The following is a 15,519-nucleotide window of genomic DNA, read 5'->3' on the forward strand; positions in this document are numbered from 1 at the left end:
CAGATCTGAGCACCACACTCTTATTTATTGTTTTACCAACAACTTATATTAGTATTGACAGTCACCACAATTCTTTGGCAATATTTTATTGGTTTATTCACTTTCTACTTTGCAAGGTTTCGATCACTATCATCTGAAACGTCCCTTTTTTCCCATCTCAGATGGGAACACAATCTCACAGCCGGCTGGCAGCACAGTGACACTGCCTTGCGGGAACCAGTCACTGAGAAACCTCACGCAGTTCGTATGGAAGAAGAATGGGGTTAACTTGTTCAGCTTTTCTCAAAAGAGGAACGCAAGTCTCCTTACCTATCAGCATGGTGCCAGCCCCAAAATAATTCTGAATGCCACTCAGTTGTATCCACTGGTCTGGGAGAAAGTGGGCATTTCTGCTTCCGGTAACTACACCTGTGACGCAGCTACCAGGACAGGACAATTGGAGCAGAACTGGGAGCTGCTCATCACAGGTATGCTATGCCAGCTAGGGCCGGGTGCATGCAGTCGAAAAGTTTGAGGGTGCACACTAAGTGTCGTTATTTTTTATTTCATACAGCTATGGAGTTGTTAAATCAAACAGCTAGGGTGATAACTGTACATGCATATACGTGCCTCTTCATTTCGCCTTGTCATGGCATTTTCAGAGGACATCACTAAACAATAAGCATTTAGCAATACAAAATAGTCTGCCTGTATAGATTGCAGCCAGGTACTCAGACAGAACGAATAGCATTGCATCGGCCTATATTCATGGAGGTATGGCACTTTCTTGGTACTTAGATATAGATGTTTTGACCTTATGTAAAGTCAAGCTCGGTCCCCATCACTCAGGCACATTACAAGAATGAATACATTTACCACTCAACTGAATGGGAGGCTAAAAATAATTATAAAAAAAAAGACACTTTTCACATGTGGGTGCAAGGAGGTCGGGTTAAGGGGGCAATGCACCCTTTTGCACCTCAGTGGCGCCGGGCCTGTATGCCAGTGGTCCGATTTTGGGGGGTCCCCAAATGACAGTGAAAGTGACAATTTAAGGACCATCATAAGTAATCAAGAAACTATAGTATTATAAAAAACTGGTCAAACAATGGCCAAAATGTCAAATATAAGAAAGAGGGATTTAAAAAAATAGATCTAACACACACACACACACTAAATGTTAGGCAAATAGGCACTGTTTGTATGACACATTTTAGCCATGGGTTTGGTGTGGTTTAACTAATTATTTTTGTGTTACGTTCAGCAATGGGTTGGTGAGGAATTAGCCTCAGAGACCACATGCATTTTCCTTTCAAAAGAAAGGGAAGTGAGGTATAATTAGTTACTAACTAGCCTAATTACTTTTAGTTGTGTTGAGTTTAATCAGTGATTTATGAACTACTGTAAATTCTGAACTACACTTTTGCAGATAGAGAAGAAAATGAAGAAGCAGCAAGAGAAGAAAATGAAGAAGCAGCAACTGAAGTGACTGTGGTCGTGGTGATTATGGCGGTAATAGGAGCCGTTGCTGTGTTGCTGATCTCAATCACTGTGGTGTCCTGCAACAGACTACAAGCCTGCAACGGCTGCCGCTCAACAGAGTGAGATTATAGGTTCTCTACACACTCAGAACAGACTGACTGCGAATCACTCACTGATTCACTAAAGGCTCATTTAAACTTTGATGTACGACTGACTGTGTTGCAAAATAAACGGGTTTCGCGCTTTCGCGTTCAGGAAGCATCATAAGGAAGAAAGTCAATGCATCTTATTAGTCTCATTATCACCTGAACCCTTAGTTTATAGTATACCAGTCAGCTCTTTTTTTCCCCCCCCACTCTGCAAACAGGTTGCAATGCAAAATTACATGCGGATGTTTTTACATATGTAGTGTCACCTTTTTTTATTTCTTAACAACATACAACAACCTCCAAAAGACACAAGTAAACAAAACAAAATGAATAAATAAAACAACAAGAAACAGAAGACATATGGGTCAAAGTTATGTCTCAGGCTGCTTCAAGTCAGTCACAAAAAGTGTCGATACTATCAGGACAGAGGCAAGACTGCATGGTGATATCGGAAAGGACACCAACACCCACTAACCACAAGCGCTATCTTTTTTTCCCCCTCCAGAAATGACATTTCACCTCCTTCAACAGAAAGGGTAAATATCAGAAGTTAGCAACATGATGCTCTGTTACTCTGTATAGCTTGATGTGACATTTAAAAATGTAACAACTACATTTATTGCCTTCCCTTTCATGTATTTCTTTTGTGATACATGTATGGATACTTCTTGCTCTTGGTGCAGGTGGTGCAGGTGGTACAGGAGCACAGTGAAGACACTTATGCAAACTGCCTGTCAATGAATCAAGAAGACCCCCACTTGTATGATACTGTCGTTTGAAGTGAAGTGCAATAGAAAATACAATGGGATAAATATATCTCCAAATCAGGCACTGGATCAGAGATCCATCAGGCACTGGATCAATATGAACATCCATAAGAGATATTTCATTTTACTCGCCAGCACAGCTGGGGGGGAAACAATATCCTTGTAAACTGTAAATCAGAAAATTCTCCATCACAAAAACCTTACTGAATGAACTTTCTTCTTATTGTACTCCTGAGAAGCTCTTGCATAATGTAAGGAGAGAACCATTCAACACAATTTGGGGCTCCTTTCTCGACGCTCTGCCTTCATCGACTCCCCTTGGGTGATGTTAAAACATTAAAACATGACAACAACAATTGCTGTTCCTGTGTAGGTTGTTGCCATTCTGGCGGGGAGGGCTTGGGGGAAGGATTGTCTTTTTGCTTTTGCTTCCTGTATTTTTGTCTTTGATGGTTGTACTTTGTACACAGTCGACAAAGAAAATCTTTACAAAGAAAATCTATTACAGTGGGAAATAAAATGAATACCAAAACCAGTTTTAGTACCAACAGCACTTCCTCCGCTGCTGCCCACTGACCAACTGTGAACGGTTTCCCTTGACCTATACTGGATTGAGCCATTTGCTCATGCACGGTCCGGTCCCTCCCTTTCATCTCTTCGGACATTCCAGGGATCTCTAAGATAAATCAGTAAATGTTTCAAAGGTTTTGTATGAACGCATGCATCCATCCATCCATCTTCAACCGCTTATCCGTAGTCGGGTCGCGGGGGCAACAGCTCCACCAGAGTGTTCCAGACTTCCCTCTCCAGAGCAACATTAAAGTGACTTCCTCCTGGGGGAACGCAGCCATTAACAAAATGAAACTCTCCCGTCTACAAAGCATGTTTTCTTTTGGACAAACCGTCAACAGCATATCTTTCGAATAAAACAAAACAAATGCATTCCCTTACACATGGACAGCTCTGCACGACAAAGATGAAAATGGCTTACATGATCGTGTCTCTCGTACTTCTTCCTCATCTACTTTTTCTTCTTCTACTCCCTGGTTCTCGTCATCACCAGGAGGCCTCTGAAACACCACTTCTTCTCTCCTGTTTTAGGAATCATTACATTATATAATATACAATACACTTCAAAGAAATCTTTTCAGCAATATCTAAATTTCAGAATACATATGCAGTTATGCACTACTTATAGTTACCAGGGTAAAACTCCATATTTACTCTTGTAGTACCACAAGGCAAGACCAACCGCAACAGCAACAGCAATCATGCTAAAAACTAATACTGTCCAACAGGCAATGCAACCTCCTATAGGAACAGAAAAAGGAAAAAAAATAAAGAACTAAAACATTGTCATGATGACACAAAAGGGCATGGTGGGACATGACATGACATGACGTTTATTTTAGGATATTTATATGTTTTTCTGATCAAATGTTAAGTTTAGTTGTTGTTTTTTTCTTCTTTTCATTCTCCCCAATGTAGTAATTTCCAATTCCCCCCCATGTTTCTGTAGTCCCTATGCCACTGCCAACCCCCAATGGTACTTCCTCGTACTTCCTCCCCCAGTGTAAATACTTCCGCCCCTCCTTCAACACACATGGCTCCAACGAACAGCAGCGGCCAATGAGGCATCTATTCTTTTGTGCATGCATGTCGCTCACCTGTGGCTGTGGCATAGTACACATAGAGAGAGACTTCTTTTTGTCCATAAGGGTTAGACGCCTCACAGACATAGAGGCCTCCCAGGTCAGAGGTGGGGCTGACTAACTGCAATACGTCTCCCTCTGCACTGATCCCAGATCTGGGCCATGACTGGTTCGCTCTGGAACAGAGGCACAGCAAAAACTCATTTAGACCCGAGGATGATTCTACAAATGCCTTCTAAATCCTGACAGTGTTCTGAAAAACCCTATGTTTCTATGTCAGTCGTTCTCAAACTACTTCATGTAATTGGCCACCAACCCCCATCTGAAAATATGTTGTTCCAGGGACCCCACCCCCAGAAGCAAAGATTTGAGTATAAAACGTTCGCTCTGAAAGTATATTCAAAGATTTGCACCACATTTTCACGATTTTTCAAAAATACAGATCTACAAGCTCATAGCGCGCTGTGTGTTTGTGTGTGTGTGTGTGTGTGTGTGTGTGTGTGTGTCAGTCACGAGGGAGAGAGAATACAGGTTGAACATGTATGCAGAGACTTAACATTTGCACTTAAACTTGTTTGCTGAACCTACCTGCTCCAGGTGTATCTGGCTTTTGGACTTGAGTCAGACACACATTCCAACACATCTTTGGATGTTTCACGGATATTCACCGACAGGGGTGCATCTGCAAGAATGAAAATGAGATGGGACATACAGTAGCAGTGTAGGCAGTAGTAGTGAGTGTAGGCAGTGTAGAATGATGTCTACAGCTCCCAAAAACACATAGCACTTTTGCGCTCGAAGGACCACAATGGGAAAAGAAACTCAAGCTTTTCTGTGTTTCACATGTACAAATAATAAATAATATATATTCATGTATATGCATTTTTGCCAATAAACCAATACATTTTTTCAATTAATCAATAAATGTCAGTAACACCCACATTCTGAACTGGAGATAATGGCACCAATATAGATAATGCCGGACCTTTTTGTGTTATCCTTAATGTCCGACTGTACCTCGTGCGGTTTACATTTCTGATTAATAAAGTATTCAATCAATTAAAACAGGTGCACATGAATAATGTCGGTGACATCTGAACTGGAGACAATGTGCCCATATAGTTAATGCTGCAATGGACTTTAAAGACAAATGCTTTTCTTTTGAATATCCACACTGATGCCTTGTGACAGTCCTGCTTGATTAATTGCTTTACTCTGTCAGTCATTTATACATTTTACAGTACCGCCAACATTAAACGCCATTAACAATAAAGAGACAATATGACATAATGAGGCACATTATGACGTAAATGTTCCCTTCATTGTCAATGGCGTTTACAAAACATTGAACTAAAGACAAACATTAAACCTGTGTATAGGAGGGGCTGGCACCCCTCAAAAACAACAGACAAAGGTGGCATACATGGTCCCACGCATTGGAATCTCCCCTCACCTGTGAACTATGGCTATGTGCTATGAAAGACAATGACTCCTCTGTGATGTCTTGTGGAAAATATGCACTTTGGACTACTCATTGAGACAACACACGCATTCTTCAGCTAGTGTTGTGGCGTGGGTTCAACTAGAATTTCACAATATACTATGTGGCAGGCGAAAAGGATACTCCTTCAAAGGGAAAATAAATTACGAATTGACACCCTTTTGCAAAAAAATGAAAGTGTATAAGCTAGAGGGCAAGTAGCCTTTTTATTTCCAGGGAGAAAAGTCTGGGACCGAGTCCACTTCAATTCGGCATAGAGTAGCACAAGTCGATCACGCTCTGCTGATTTCTGATCGTCTGCACCTTTGTTAAATTGACGCACACACACTCCTCTCTCTCTGTCGCTCTAATTAATTAGTCTCATGTCGCGCAGCTGTGTCTAGATTCTCCCAACGGATCCTGCCGGGAGCTGCCTATGCCATAGAAAGCATAGGTGGACACCAGGCTAGAGGGCAATTAAGGGGTAAAGGTATACCCACAGTGGACCTCAATGGTGAAGGGCAGGGTGTCTTCTGTGGCCAGAGCATGTTGCTTGACCACACACTGTACAAGGAGGTGGTTGATATCTCTGGTCGGTGTGCCGACCAGATGGCTAATTGTGGTGGTGGTGCCGTTGGCATGTTGAGTGGAGTTGGACACTACCCTCAGCGCTCCCTGAGAAGACCCAGTGTCCCAGGTCACTTCTGCAGGAGGTTTGGCACCGGCAGCCATGCAGCTTGCGTACGTGACCCAGTCTTCACCCACAACGGGGACAGGAACTTTGATTTTCAGATTGGTAACTGGAGGGACTAATAAGAGAGCACAAACAAGTAGACAAATACATAATTGGCAACAACTGACTATTCGATATCAAGCTGCATATCTGATTTCTATATTGTTTATCAATACACACTTTGTTCTGTAACAAAACAAGCACTCCTTTTTCAATCTGACCGACACAAACACACATCTAACATAGGCATGGGTTAGGCCTATCCTCTATTAGCTCTATAATGTAGAATTTCAATGTGTTCCAATGGGGAGTTCCAATTCGATCCTATTATAAAAAGGTGTATTATACCAAGAACTGTCAAGGGTATCTCTGTCCTGTAGGATCCACTTGGGAAGAGAGTGAAGATGCAGCTGTAGACTCCCTCGTCCAACAGGGTGACATTAGATAATTGGATAGATCCGTTCGTTTCATTTAAGCTCCCAATGAACTTGAATCTACTAGTGTCATGACCGGCATTTACAGGCTCTGGTCCGTACTCGGGTGAAATGGTGAAGAAGTCACTGTATACAGGGTTTTGTCCGGTTTTCCTCTTCCAGAAGATCTGAGAGATGTCATCGGTTGCAGGCATCTCAGTCAACGTGCAGGGAAACGAGACATTCTGCCCTTGTATTGCCGTTTGCTTTCCTCCAATCACCTTGATACCTGGACAACACAAAAAGGACATTTTATTAAGATTGACTTCTCTGATTTCCGGTGTCTGCAAAAAGACTGCTTTCCATAACCTTGTAAAAGGAGACCCTATTCTCTTTATTCAGACCGCAGCCATCAAGGTGATACCTAGGTGACTCTAACTATATTAAACAACGTCAAAATCACCATCATTGCAGCTGTAGGGAAAGCTTGAATTATCCTCTTTCAATCTGTAAAGTGTTTGTTTCATAAAAATCCACCGTAGACATTTTATGTGCTACTTCCTGTCAAGACATTCCTTGCAGATGATTTTTTTCTAAGTGCTGAAGTTTGGAAGTGCTCGTTGACTATCACTCAACATGCGTACCACCTGTTTTGAATGTGCACATAATGCAGGAGGAGGTTGCTTTACTGATAACGAGCACTTCCATACTCTGATACTCTGCAAGACATTTCTTGACATGAAGTAGCTCATAAAATGTCTAAGGTGGATTTCTATTAAACAAAAACTTTACAGATTGAAAGAGGATCATTCAAGCTTTCCCTACAGCTGCAATGTTGGTGATTTTGACATTGTTTAATATAATTAGAGAGGACTTTTCTGTTTGGATGAATGGGCTCTCTATGGGAAGTGTCACCAGAAGGTCTCAGGTTTGATTCCCGATTGCATGAGACAATGGATAGAGCCTACACAGGGAGGGTAGATTGGCCATTGTATCAATTGAAAATGATGATTATGATTATGAAACGTTGGGCCACTTGAACAGAAATGACAGGCTTCCATTATTCTAATCATTCTAGCCATTTATTATATTATATTAGTTATATTAGTTGAAGCAAATGTGTGTGCTTTGCTGCCACAATTGCTGCAAAGTTTTAATTAGCATTAAATACAAAAGATGATACATCAAAATAGTCTAAATTATACAGATAACCTTTAGTTGTGTGCGCGCGCACACACACACGGTGGATTGGAAATAATTACGGGTGTTGCGTCAACAGTCAGGCGGACGGGAGGCGTAATTGCTGATTGGGTGGCTCAGCTGACACAGCTAATAATATGCCTAGACAGGAAAAATAGCTGTTTTTATATACGAGTGTTTGAGTCACTATAGGCCTACTATATACTAGTCGGAAATTCAGTTTTCGATGTAGGCTACTAGCCTACTGCCCTGCTAAAATATAGGCTACTTGCTAGCTGCATTAATAAGAGCAAACAAGGTTATTTGGAAATAATAAATTGCAGAAATATACAAGAATGGAAGCTTACTTTCCACTGTGTTCTTCAGCATCATCAGCAGCCACAGTAGTGTGGCGTTCCGAGACGACATGGCATTGTGTCCGACACACAAAACAGAGAATTGTACAAAAACAACAGTCCGCACTGATAGTAGTGGTACGTGAAGTAGGATAGCGTTACCTCAGTAAGAAAACTATCTATGAGAATTATAGATAGCCTATTCGCCCAGTCCCAGACTACCAACGAGATCCGTTAAATATTCGTTACTCTGAATCTTTCGTAGGCCAATTCCCATCGCTCCCGCAGCTTTGTTGTCCGTACAAACAAAGATCGCAGTCACATCCAGTTCGACCTGTACTAAAAATCCACCTGACCTAGCTCCCACAAGTTAGCCTCGGAGACAGCTGCCCTTTTGTTCATTTTGTTGGCTATGCCGATGCCATGTGGCAGCGGTGGCCGAACGGATAGCGGCGCGGTCTTGATACCGGAAGGTTCCTAGTTCGAATCAGCCGTCCGACACGTTAAAATTACCACCGCTGAAGTGCCCTTGAACAAGGCATTGAACCACTACGATGAAATGTGTTCTATGAGCAGGGCCTGGCTGGAAACAAGTTCTTGAGCTTAGCCCAGATACCCTGGGTAAATATAGATTTCATTTCATTTCATTTCATTTCATGTGAACAGTGATGCAGATAGTAGCTATAGCTAGATAGGTATCTACAGGACTTGCCCACAGGGTGGAGCCATTGACTAAGCAATAAATTAAGTTAACAGTATGCTGCCTCTGTAACATCTTGCTTGGAAGTTCAAGTAGGCATACATTTGGGCATACATTGCTGCATACCGCTCTGGCTAACATAACATCTCATGATGATCCCAACCACAGTGTCTCTCTTCCTTCCCATCACCATAAGACTGAACCTCCGGTCCTCTCTTCTTCGCAGGTAAGGACTCCTCCCTGCACGATCCTTCCATTTCCACCAAAAACTCCCTGGCCTGGTTCTGTTCCAACTCCCAAGTCAACTGTTCATACGCCCGACTGCCACAAGCCCTACCCTATGCCACGTTACATCCAACAGATCAGACCCTTCCTTTGACCTTACCCATGATCCATTTGAACCTTTTTTGAATGTAAAGATTTAGATTTTCCAGAAATGTTCTTCTATTTTCACTATATCAGAAACACGGATTAAGTGGTTAATTCATAATGTACTTTTTCCCCCTTTGTAGAAATGTAGTCGAAAGTACAATATCTGTCTTTGAAATGTAGTGGATGTGGAGTGATCCAGAAATTATAAATACTCAAGTACAGATACTCAAAATATTTACTTACTTACTTACGTAAGTACAGTACTCTTGGAAGTACTATATTGGCTCATCTGCACACTCTGATTCACACTGTAGGTCGCTCTGTCTGGATAAGAGTGTGTGCTAAATGCCAAAACTACAAACACACACACACACACACACTCGCATGCACGCAATGCAACAGAACTGAACTGAACTGAGTTTTGTTCCTCTTCCCTTTATGGTATATTGTACCAGTAAGATGCCCTGAGGGCGAGAAGCGACCTCGTGCTGAAACTACAGGTTTGGAATGTATGGACTTTTTGTTTTTTTAATTGACGTTTTCGGGCCGGGTAGGGTGTAACATGTGTGCTAATTAGTAAGGCCAGCCCAGTTCGGAATTAATTTTCGGGCCTGTTGAAAACTCTAGTTTTCGCCGGCTGCCGGGCGTGACTGCACTAATAATTTTGGGGTGGGCCCGTCTAGAGTTTGAATGGACAGGTATCAGTCAAAAGGGAGACATCGAAGAGGAAGGACGGGTGGGGAGGGATCAACATATGGAATGTCACAACAGGTCTGTATGGCTATCCAGGGTTTGATGAGGTCAGTGTCGTGATCTTCATATGGAGACGGCCATATATGGAGCGTGTCACGAGGCGCGATGGACTGACGGACATATATGGTGGCGTGGCGGACGGACGGACTGACTGACAGTTTTAGCAGGTTTTCATAGTAATCTGCGACCTACTGTCGCAATAACCAAATATGTGTCTTTTCTGACTCCCCACCAGAAAGTCTTCTGTTTTCACAGTGCAATGTTGGCAGCCGGCAGGTACAGTATGCCCACTGTCCCTCACGCGATACATTAGAGAGAGAGAGAGTCCAGTTTATATAACATTTATGAACATGACAACATACTCGAAAACCAATAGCCACCATAAAACAAAACCATACCTTTATTGAGATAATTTTGCACAGTACATTAACAATGTCCATTTTGACCTGAGATCAGATTCTAAAAATGCCTGTTTGAAAATGACAGTTTTCTGAAAAAGCTATGTTTCTATGTCAGACGTTCTTCGATTTTTCAAAAATAGCAGACCTACAAGCTCGTAGCGCGCTGCTATTTTTCAATAGCTAAAGCATAAGATAATGCTAACACCAAAAGGGGTTCCCGCCCAAAATGGGTTAAAATATGTGAGTTTTGCATACAGTACATATCATCTTTTGGTTGTGGTGGCTGTTCTGTAGTAGTTATTTTCCATTATTAATAGAGCGGATTAGGAATGTGTTGCCAAGCGACAGATTAGAATAAGGTAAACATTCACAGATTGTGGTCTGCATTCAGTAATATGGGCTCTCCTTTCTTTACCTAAATCACACAAATTGAATTTAGCAAGCAGGAGATGGCTATGATGATCCTACTAACTACAGTGACAGGAACAACGAGTGAGCACATTTACACTGGAATGATATTTGATCCGATATGAAGGTTTTCTCATCCTACCAAGAATTCCTAACTTCCAATCGTGTCTCACAGCTGGCATATTGATCAATGGCTTTTATACATGTGATGTGACCGTTCTGAAAGTCAGGCATACTCTATCACAATTTTACGCGCTCGCACACACACACACACACACACACACACACACACACACACACACACACACACACACACACACACACACACACACACACACACACACTGGGTTTTAATAATCATCAAGGTGCAGGTGTAGGTCTACTGTTTGTCTGTTGAAGCATATTCAACATTGACTCATTTGAACTGCAGTCTTCTTGTCGCTTCAGACGTGTCCATAGACTGAATTGAGTCTCTCGACATACTGAATCCCCTGGTCATGTATCCTTCCATTCCTGCCTGTGCTGTCCAGAGATTGAAGAGTGATATCCTGTAGCAGACATGGGAATCAAGATTTATGGGATTTATTTGTCAATGTAAGAAAGTATAGGGACAGGAAAGAATCAACAAAACTAACATACACATTCTCATGACTAAAGATCCACACACAGTCCCAATGCAGCAGGCACTTCAAGCAGGAGCACATGGCACACAGAGACATGTCGAATATCAGACTCTTTCTCAGTTTCCACAGAGTCAGTGGTGAAAATGTCACTGTGGTCCTTCAGATAGGAGCTATAGTCAATGTGTCGAAATTTTGCAGAGAAATGTCAAGAGAATGATCAGATGTGGTTTTCTACTAACCTGTCCTCTTCCCTCAATGTGTCCAGGAGACTGAACCTGCTTGCATTTTCTGCAGAGAACATACAGATGTACAGATTATGTACAGTTATGGCTTCATTTGGATTTACACATAGCCTCTATAAAAGAGAATTAGCCCCTTGTTGAGGTAATGTTGCAGAGTACAAGTTCTAACCTGTGTCAAAAGATGGACTAATATTATTGGAGGTTTTGCATTTAAATCAGCTTTTGTTTTGGGTTGTCCTATCTTTTCTCTAGAAGAAAAAGTCCCCATATTTCCCAGAAAATCGAAATATGAAAAATGTTTTACGTTTTGTGTTGAGCCATATTTGTTCACATTCATTTTTTTTTTTTTACAATATAATTTCATTATAGGGTTCTCCTTTTGTTAACTAAATCCCAGTAATTGTTTAACATTTAAATAGCTGGAGCTATGAAGCTACAGTGCCAGGAACAAGGCAGCATCGTTTGATACTCACTTATACAGACAGACTGAACAAATTATGCCACTTAAAACCACAGCAACTGCAGCAGCAATTATGGAGGGATAAAACCACGACAGATGGTTTTCTGTGCAGAATAAAAAGAAAACAATATTAAATGTTACTGTGGCATTTTGTGAGGGCTGATGTCAGTTTCATTTTTGACTATAAACCATTGAAAGTTTGCTTTGTCCCACTCAAAACTGAAACAAAATACAAAGACATTAACATTTTGGACATCAATATAAAAGTCATTACCACTTGCCTTTGCCTCTGGTGTAATCACTATCAGAGATGGTTAAATTCCACTGGATTGTCCATTTATGTCTGCCTCGAGGAGTTACTGTACAGCTGTAGACCCCCGCATCATCTGGGAGGGTATTAGTGATGTTCAGCTCTGAAGATTCATCATTAATGCTAATCCTGTGTGAGGTAATGTTCTCAACTTTCCTGTTAGTTGAAATTCTGTGAGCAAGCAATTGAAATCCATCTTTGTACCATTCGATTTGTAGAGGATCGGAAACGTTGCACTTGAACTGAACAAAGTCTCCTATGGATGCTATTTGATCTCTGCGCTCGGCGACGTCAGCACACCCTAATGTGTGGAAGAAAGTTGTGGTGGTATATGAAAAGAATAATCTGTATGAAGAGAAATAATGCATACAATTATTTGCATCAAAAGAAGCACACACACACACACACACTCACATACAAACCCTTTCTGTACCTGCGAACTCGTTGAGCATTAAGATGACCATGGACAGCACAGAGAGTAGAGCTGCGGTGGCATGTATGTCATACATGACTGCAAAAATAGAAATAGTGAAGCTCCACAGAGTGTCTGCTAACTGGTAGGAAACGTGACTACCAGGAAGTGTGGTTGTGATGGATAATTGTGTAAAGATCAGAGCTATTGAACTAGAAGAATTAAGGTTATTTGCATGCTCACTTATATTTGTTAACTTTGTTGTAAAAACTTAACATTTTACAGATTATGTTTTTAATTTTCAACAAGCATTGTTTTAATTGAGCTAAGACTCAAATATTGTGTTGTATTCAAGGAATGGATAGATGCTTTTTTTTCAGGCTTCTTGCATAAAGACTTCCTCAGTTTTGTGGTTTTTTTGATCGCTGTGCAACTTCAACCTAGTTCTCAAGTTAGACGCACGCACGCACACACGCACGCACACACACACACACACACACACACACACACACACACACACACACACACACACACAATTGAGTAAAAATGATGACTGTTCTCTTTATTGCACTCAACCACCCATTTCAAACATGGGTCACGCAGGGAGAAATCTGTTGAGTCACTGAATTGTGTACACTGTACAGCATTAGAATGACAATCCAATACAAACAAACAAATGGAAACAATTTAAAACATAATGTATTGAGTAATTTTTATATTATCAACTGAGTTTGGCTGATAATGTTGTTTACTGCATGCTGGTACCACTACCTACTACCTAATAGTAATCTTGATTGACCCGAAGGATATTCATCTGTAGGCCTATGTGTCGAAACAAATGCTCCAAGAAACTTGTGTGAACAGAACACCAGTCAACAGGAGATGCATGTTGACTGCATGCATGCAATTTACCTCATGCTTACAGTTAAAAGGAAGTGAATGTAGATTGTGGTTTTTAACACCTTTAAGCGGTTTATGTACTGTATGTAATTTGATATTGATTGGTACTTTTGGCTTTGGTGTGCTTTGGAAAACAAAATCATTAGTTGGCCTGTGTATGCAGAGATCTAGTTTTTGGTTTAAAAACAAATGTCCTGACAAAAAAAATACACACACATTCGCCATGCATTGCAAGCGTTTAGACTTTAGCACACATGTGCCATAGTAGTTTGTCCAGCACTACACTGTTTGCCATACCCATACGAAATTAGAGGTTCTCTTCCATGTTTGCAAGCAAATGGAAAGAGTAACACACGCTCACACGTATAATATGGTTAGGTGATTCTGGCAGTGTATATGCACACATTAATTTGACCGCACACACAAATACAGCTATGCACATAAGCATACAGTAGATACAAACTTCTTTCATTACATGTCGGTTCAGGGATCCAGGTCAGGTTTTCAAGACACGTTTCCTATAACCTATAATCTTAAGTGATAAGAAAGGCATAGAAGTTAGAACAGGAGCCATTAATTAATTGGGTTAAACCATAAAAGCTCAAGGCAGAGAATCAGGGAGAGGTTATGAAGTGGTTATTAGTAGTGACTTTATGCCAGCAGAGTGTGCTGTAATATCCTCTTTGAATGTCTGGCTCCTGACAGAAAGGAGGTTCAAATAGTCAGACTCTAGCAGGCTATGTTTTTTAATTTTTAACAATGCTTACTGTAAGTACTAAAGTTCTCTAACACAGCTCATTTTGTCAAAACACTACACAGTACACACAACCAAAGAACAGATGCTAAATGAAACACTTCTGCAATACTTGGTGTCTTGGTCATAGGCCTATGTCATCATATGGTTACATAGGCCTATAAGTAAGTAAGTATCCTTGCCGAGCCATGAGGCCCATAGGGCAGGAGCCTATCTCCTGTTTCTGTAGCGTGAGGCAGCTTGATGTACAAGTACACCCCCTGGACATGACACTAGTATGTCGCAGGGACTTACCCCCAATCCTGGGTTTCAGAGTCTTTGGTATGACCCGGCCGGGGATTGAACCCCAACCTTCCAGTCACAGGGCGGACACTCTAACCACAAGGCCACTGAGCTGGTCTATAGGGCTATATCCACATACTAATTTTACTGTATACAGACATTTATTTTCTTGCCCTGAATTGTGGTGTCTGTCAATACTAATATAGGTTGTTGGTAAAACAATAAATAAGAGTGTGGTGCTCAGATCTGTAAATTGCTTTTACCACTTGAGGAGATCCAGATTATGATGAATCTTAGGACAGTCAGTGTTGTGTTCATGACAGTGCATGTTGAGAGGAGAAATGTATGTCATTTTTGTTACCAGAGATACCAGGGCCTGCAAAGTTTCGAAGTTAATCATAGCCAATCAGAATGGAATATGACATATCAGGTTTGTATCAATTATAGCAATTGGCATATAGTGTGTTGAAGTAACTGATACTGAATTTGAATTTCTGGTAACTTGTATCATGAATGAACCTATTCGTAAATACAAGCATAAACCACAGTGGCCTGGATGTGTAATACGTAGTTATACTTTGTGTTATTGGCGACTATCAAACTGATTCTTTAGTCGGTGTCTCGCTGAGAGGGTCGGGGAAAACCTGCCAAAACCAAAACCTGTCAATAAATTTACTTCCAGAGTATGCTTGTAGCCTACTGCGTCCTGGTT

At 41.2% G+C, this 15,519-nt stretch overlaps 1 protein-coding gene across 2 annotated transcripts; it reads right to left on the reverse strand.

The window, feature by feature from the left end:
- Positions 1 to 1,865: 1,865 nt before the first annotated feature.
- Positions 1,866 to 8,609, reverse strand: LOC306935443 (nectin-3). Of its 2 annotated transcripts, none has more exons than XM_079518510.1 (8): positions 8,203 to 8,609; positions 6,591 to 6,944; positions 6,010 to 6,318; positions 4,618 to 4,711; positions 4,045 to 4,205; positions 3,580 to 3,688; positions 3,369 to 3,469; positions 1,866 to 3,210 (listed from the first exon to the last, which is right to left on the reverse strand). In XM_079518510.1, coding segments are annotated over exons 1-8 (1,191 nt in total). In that variant the 5' UTR covers positions 8,264 to 8,609; the 3' UTR covers positions 1,866 to 3,208. The 2 variants fall into 2 exon arrangements, with proteins under 2 accessions (XP_079374636.1, XP_079374635.1); XM_079518509.1 differs by lacking the exon at positions 8,203 to 8,609 and adding an exon at positions 7,119 to 7,261.
- Between the last annotated feature and the right edge of the window lie 6,910 nt (positions 8,610 to 15,519).

The sequence above is a fragment of the Electrona antarctica genome (assembly GCF_951216825.1).
Source record: "Electrona antarctica genome assembly, chromosome: 13".
Classification (NCBI taxonomy): Eukaryota; Metazoa; Chordata; class Actinopteri; order Myctophiformes; family Myctophidae; genus Electrona; species Electrona antarctica.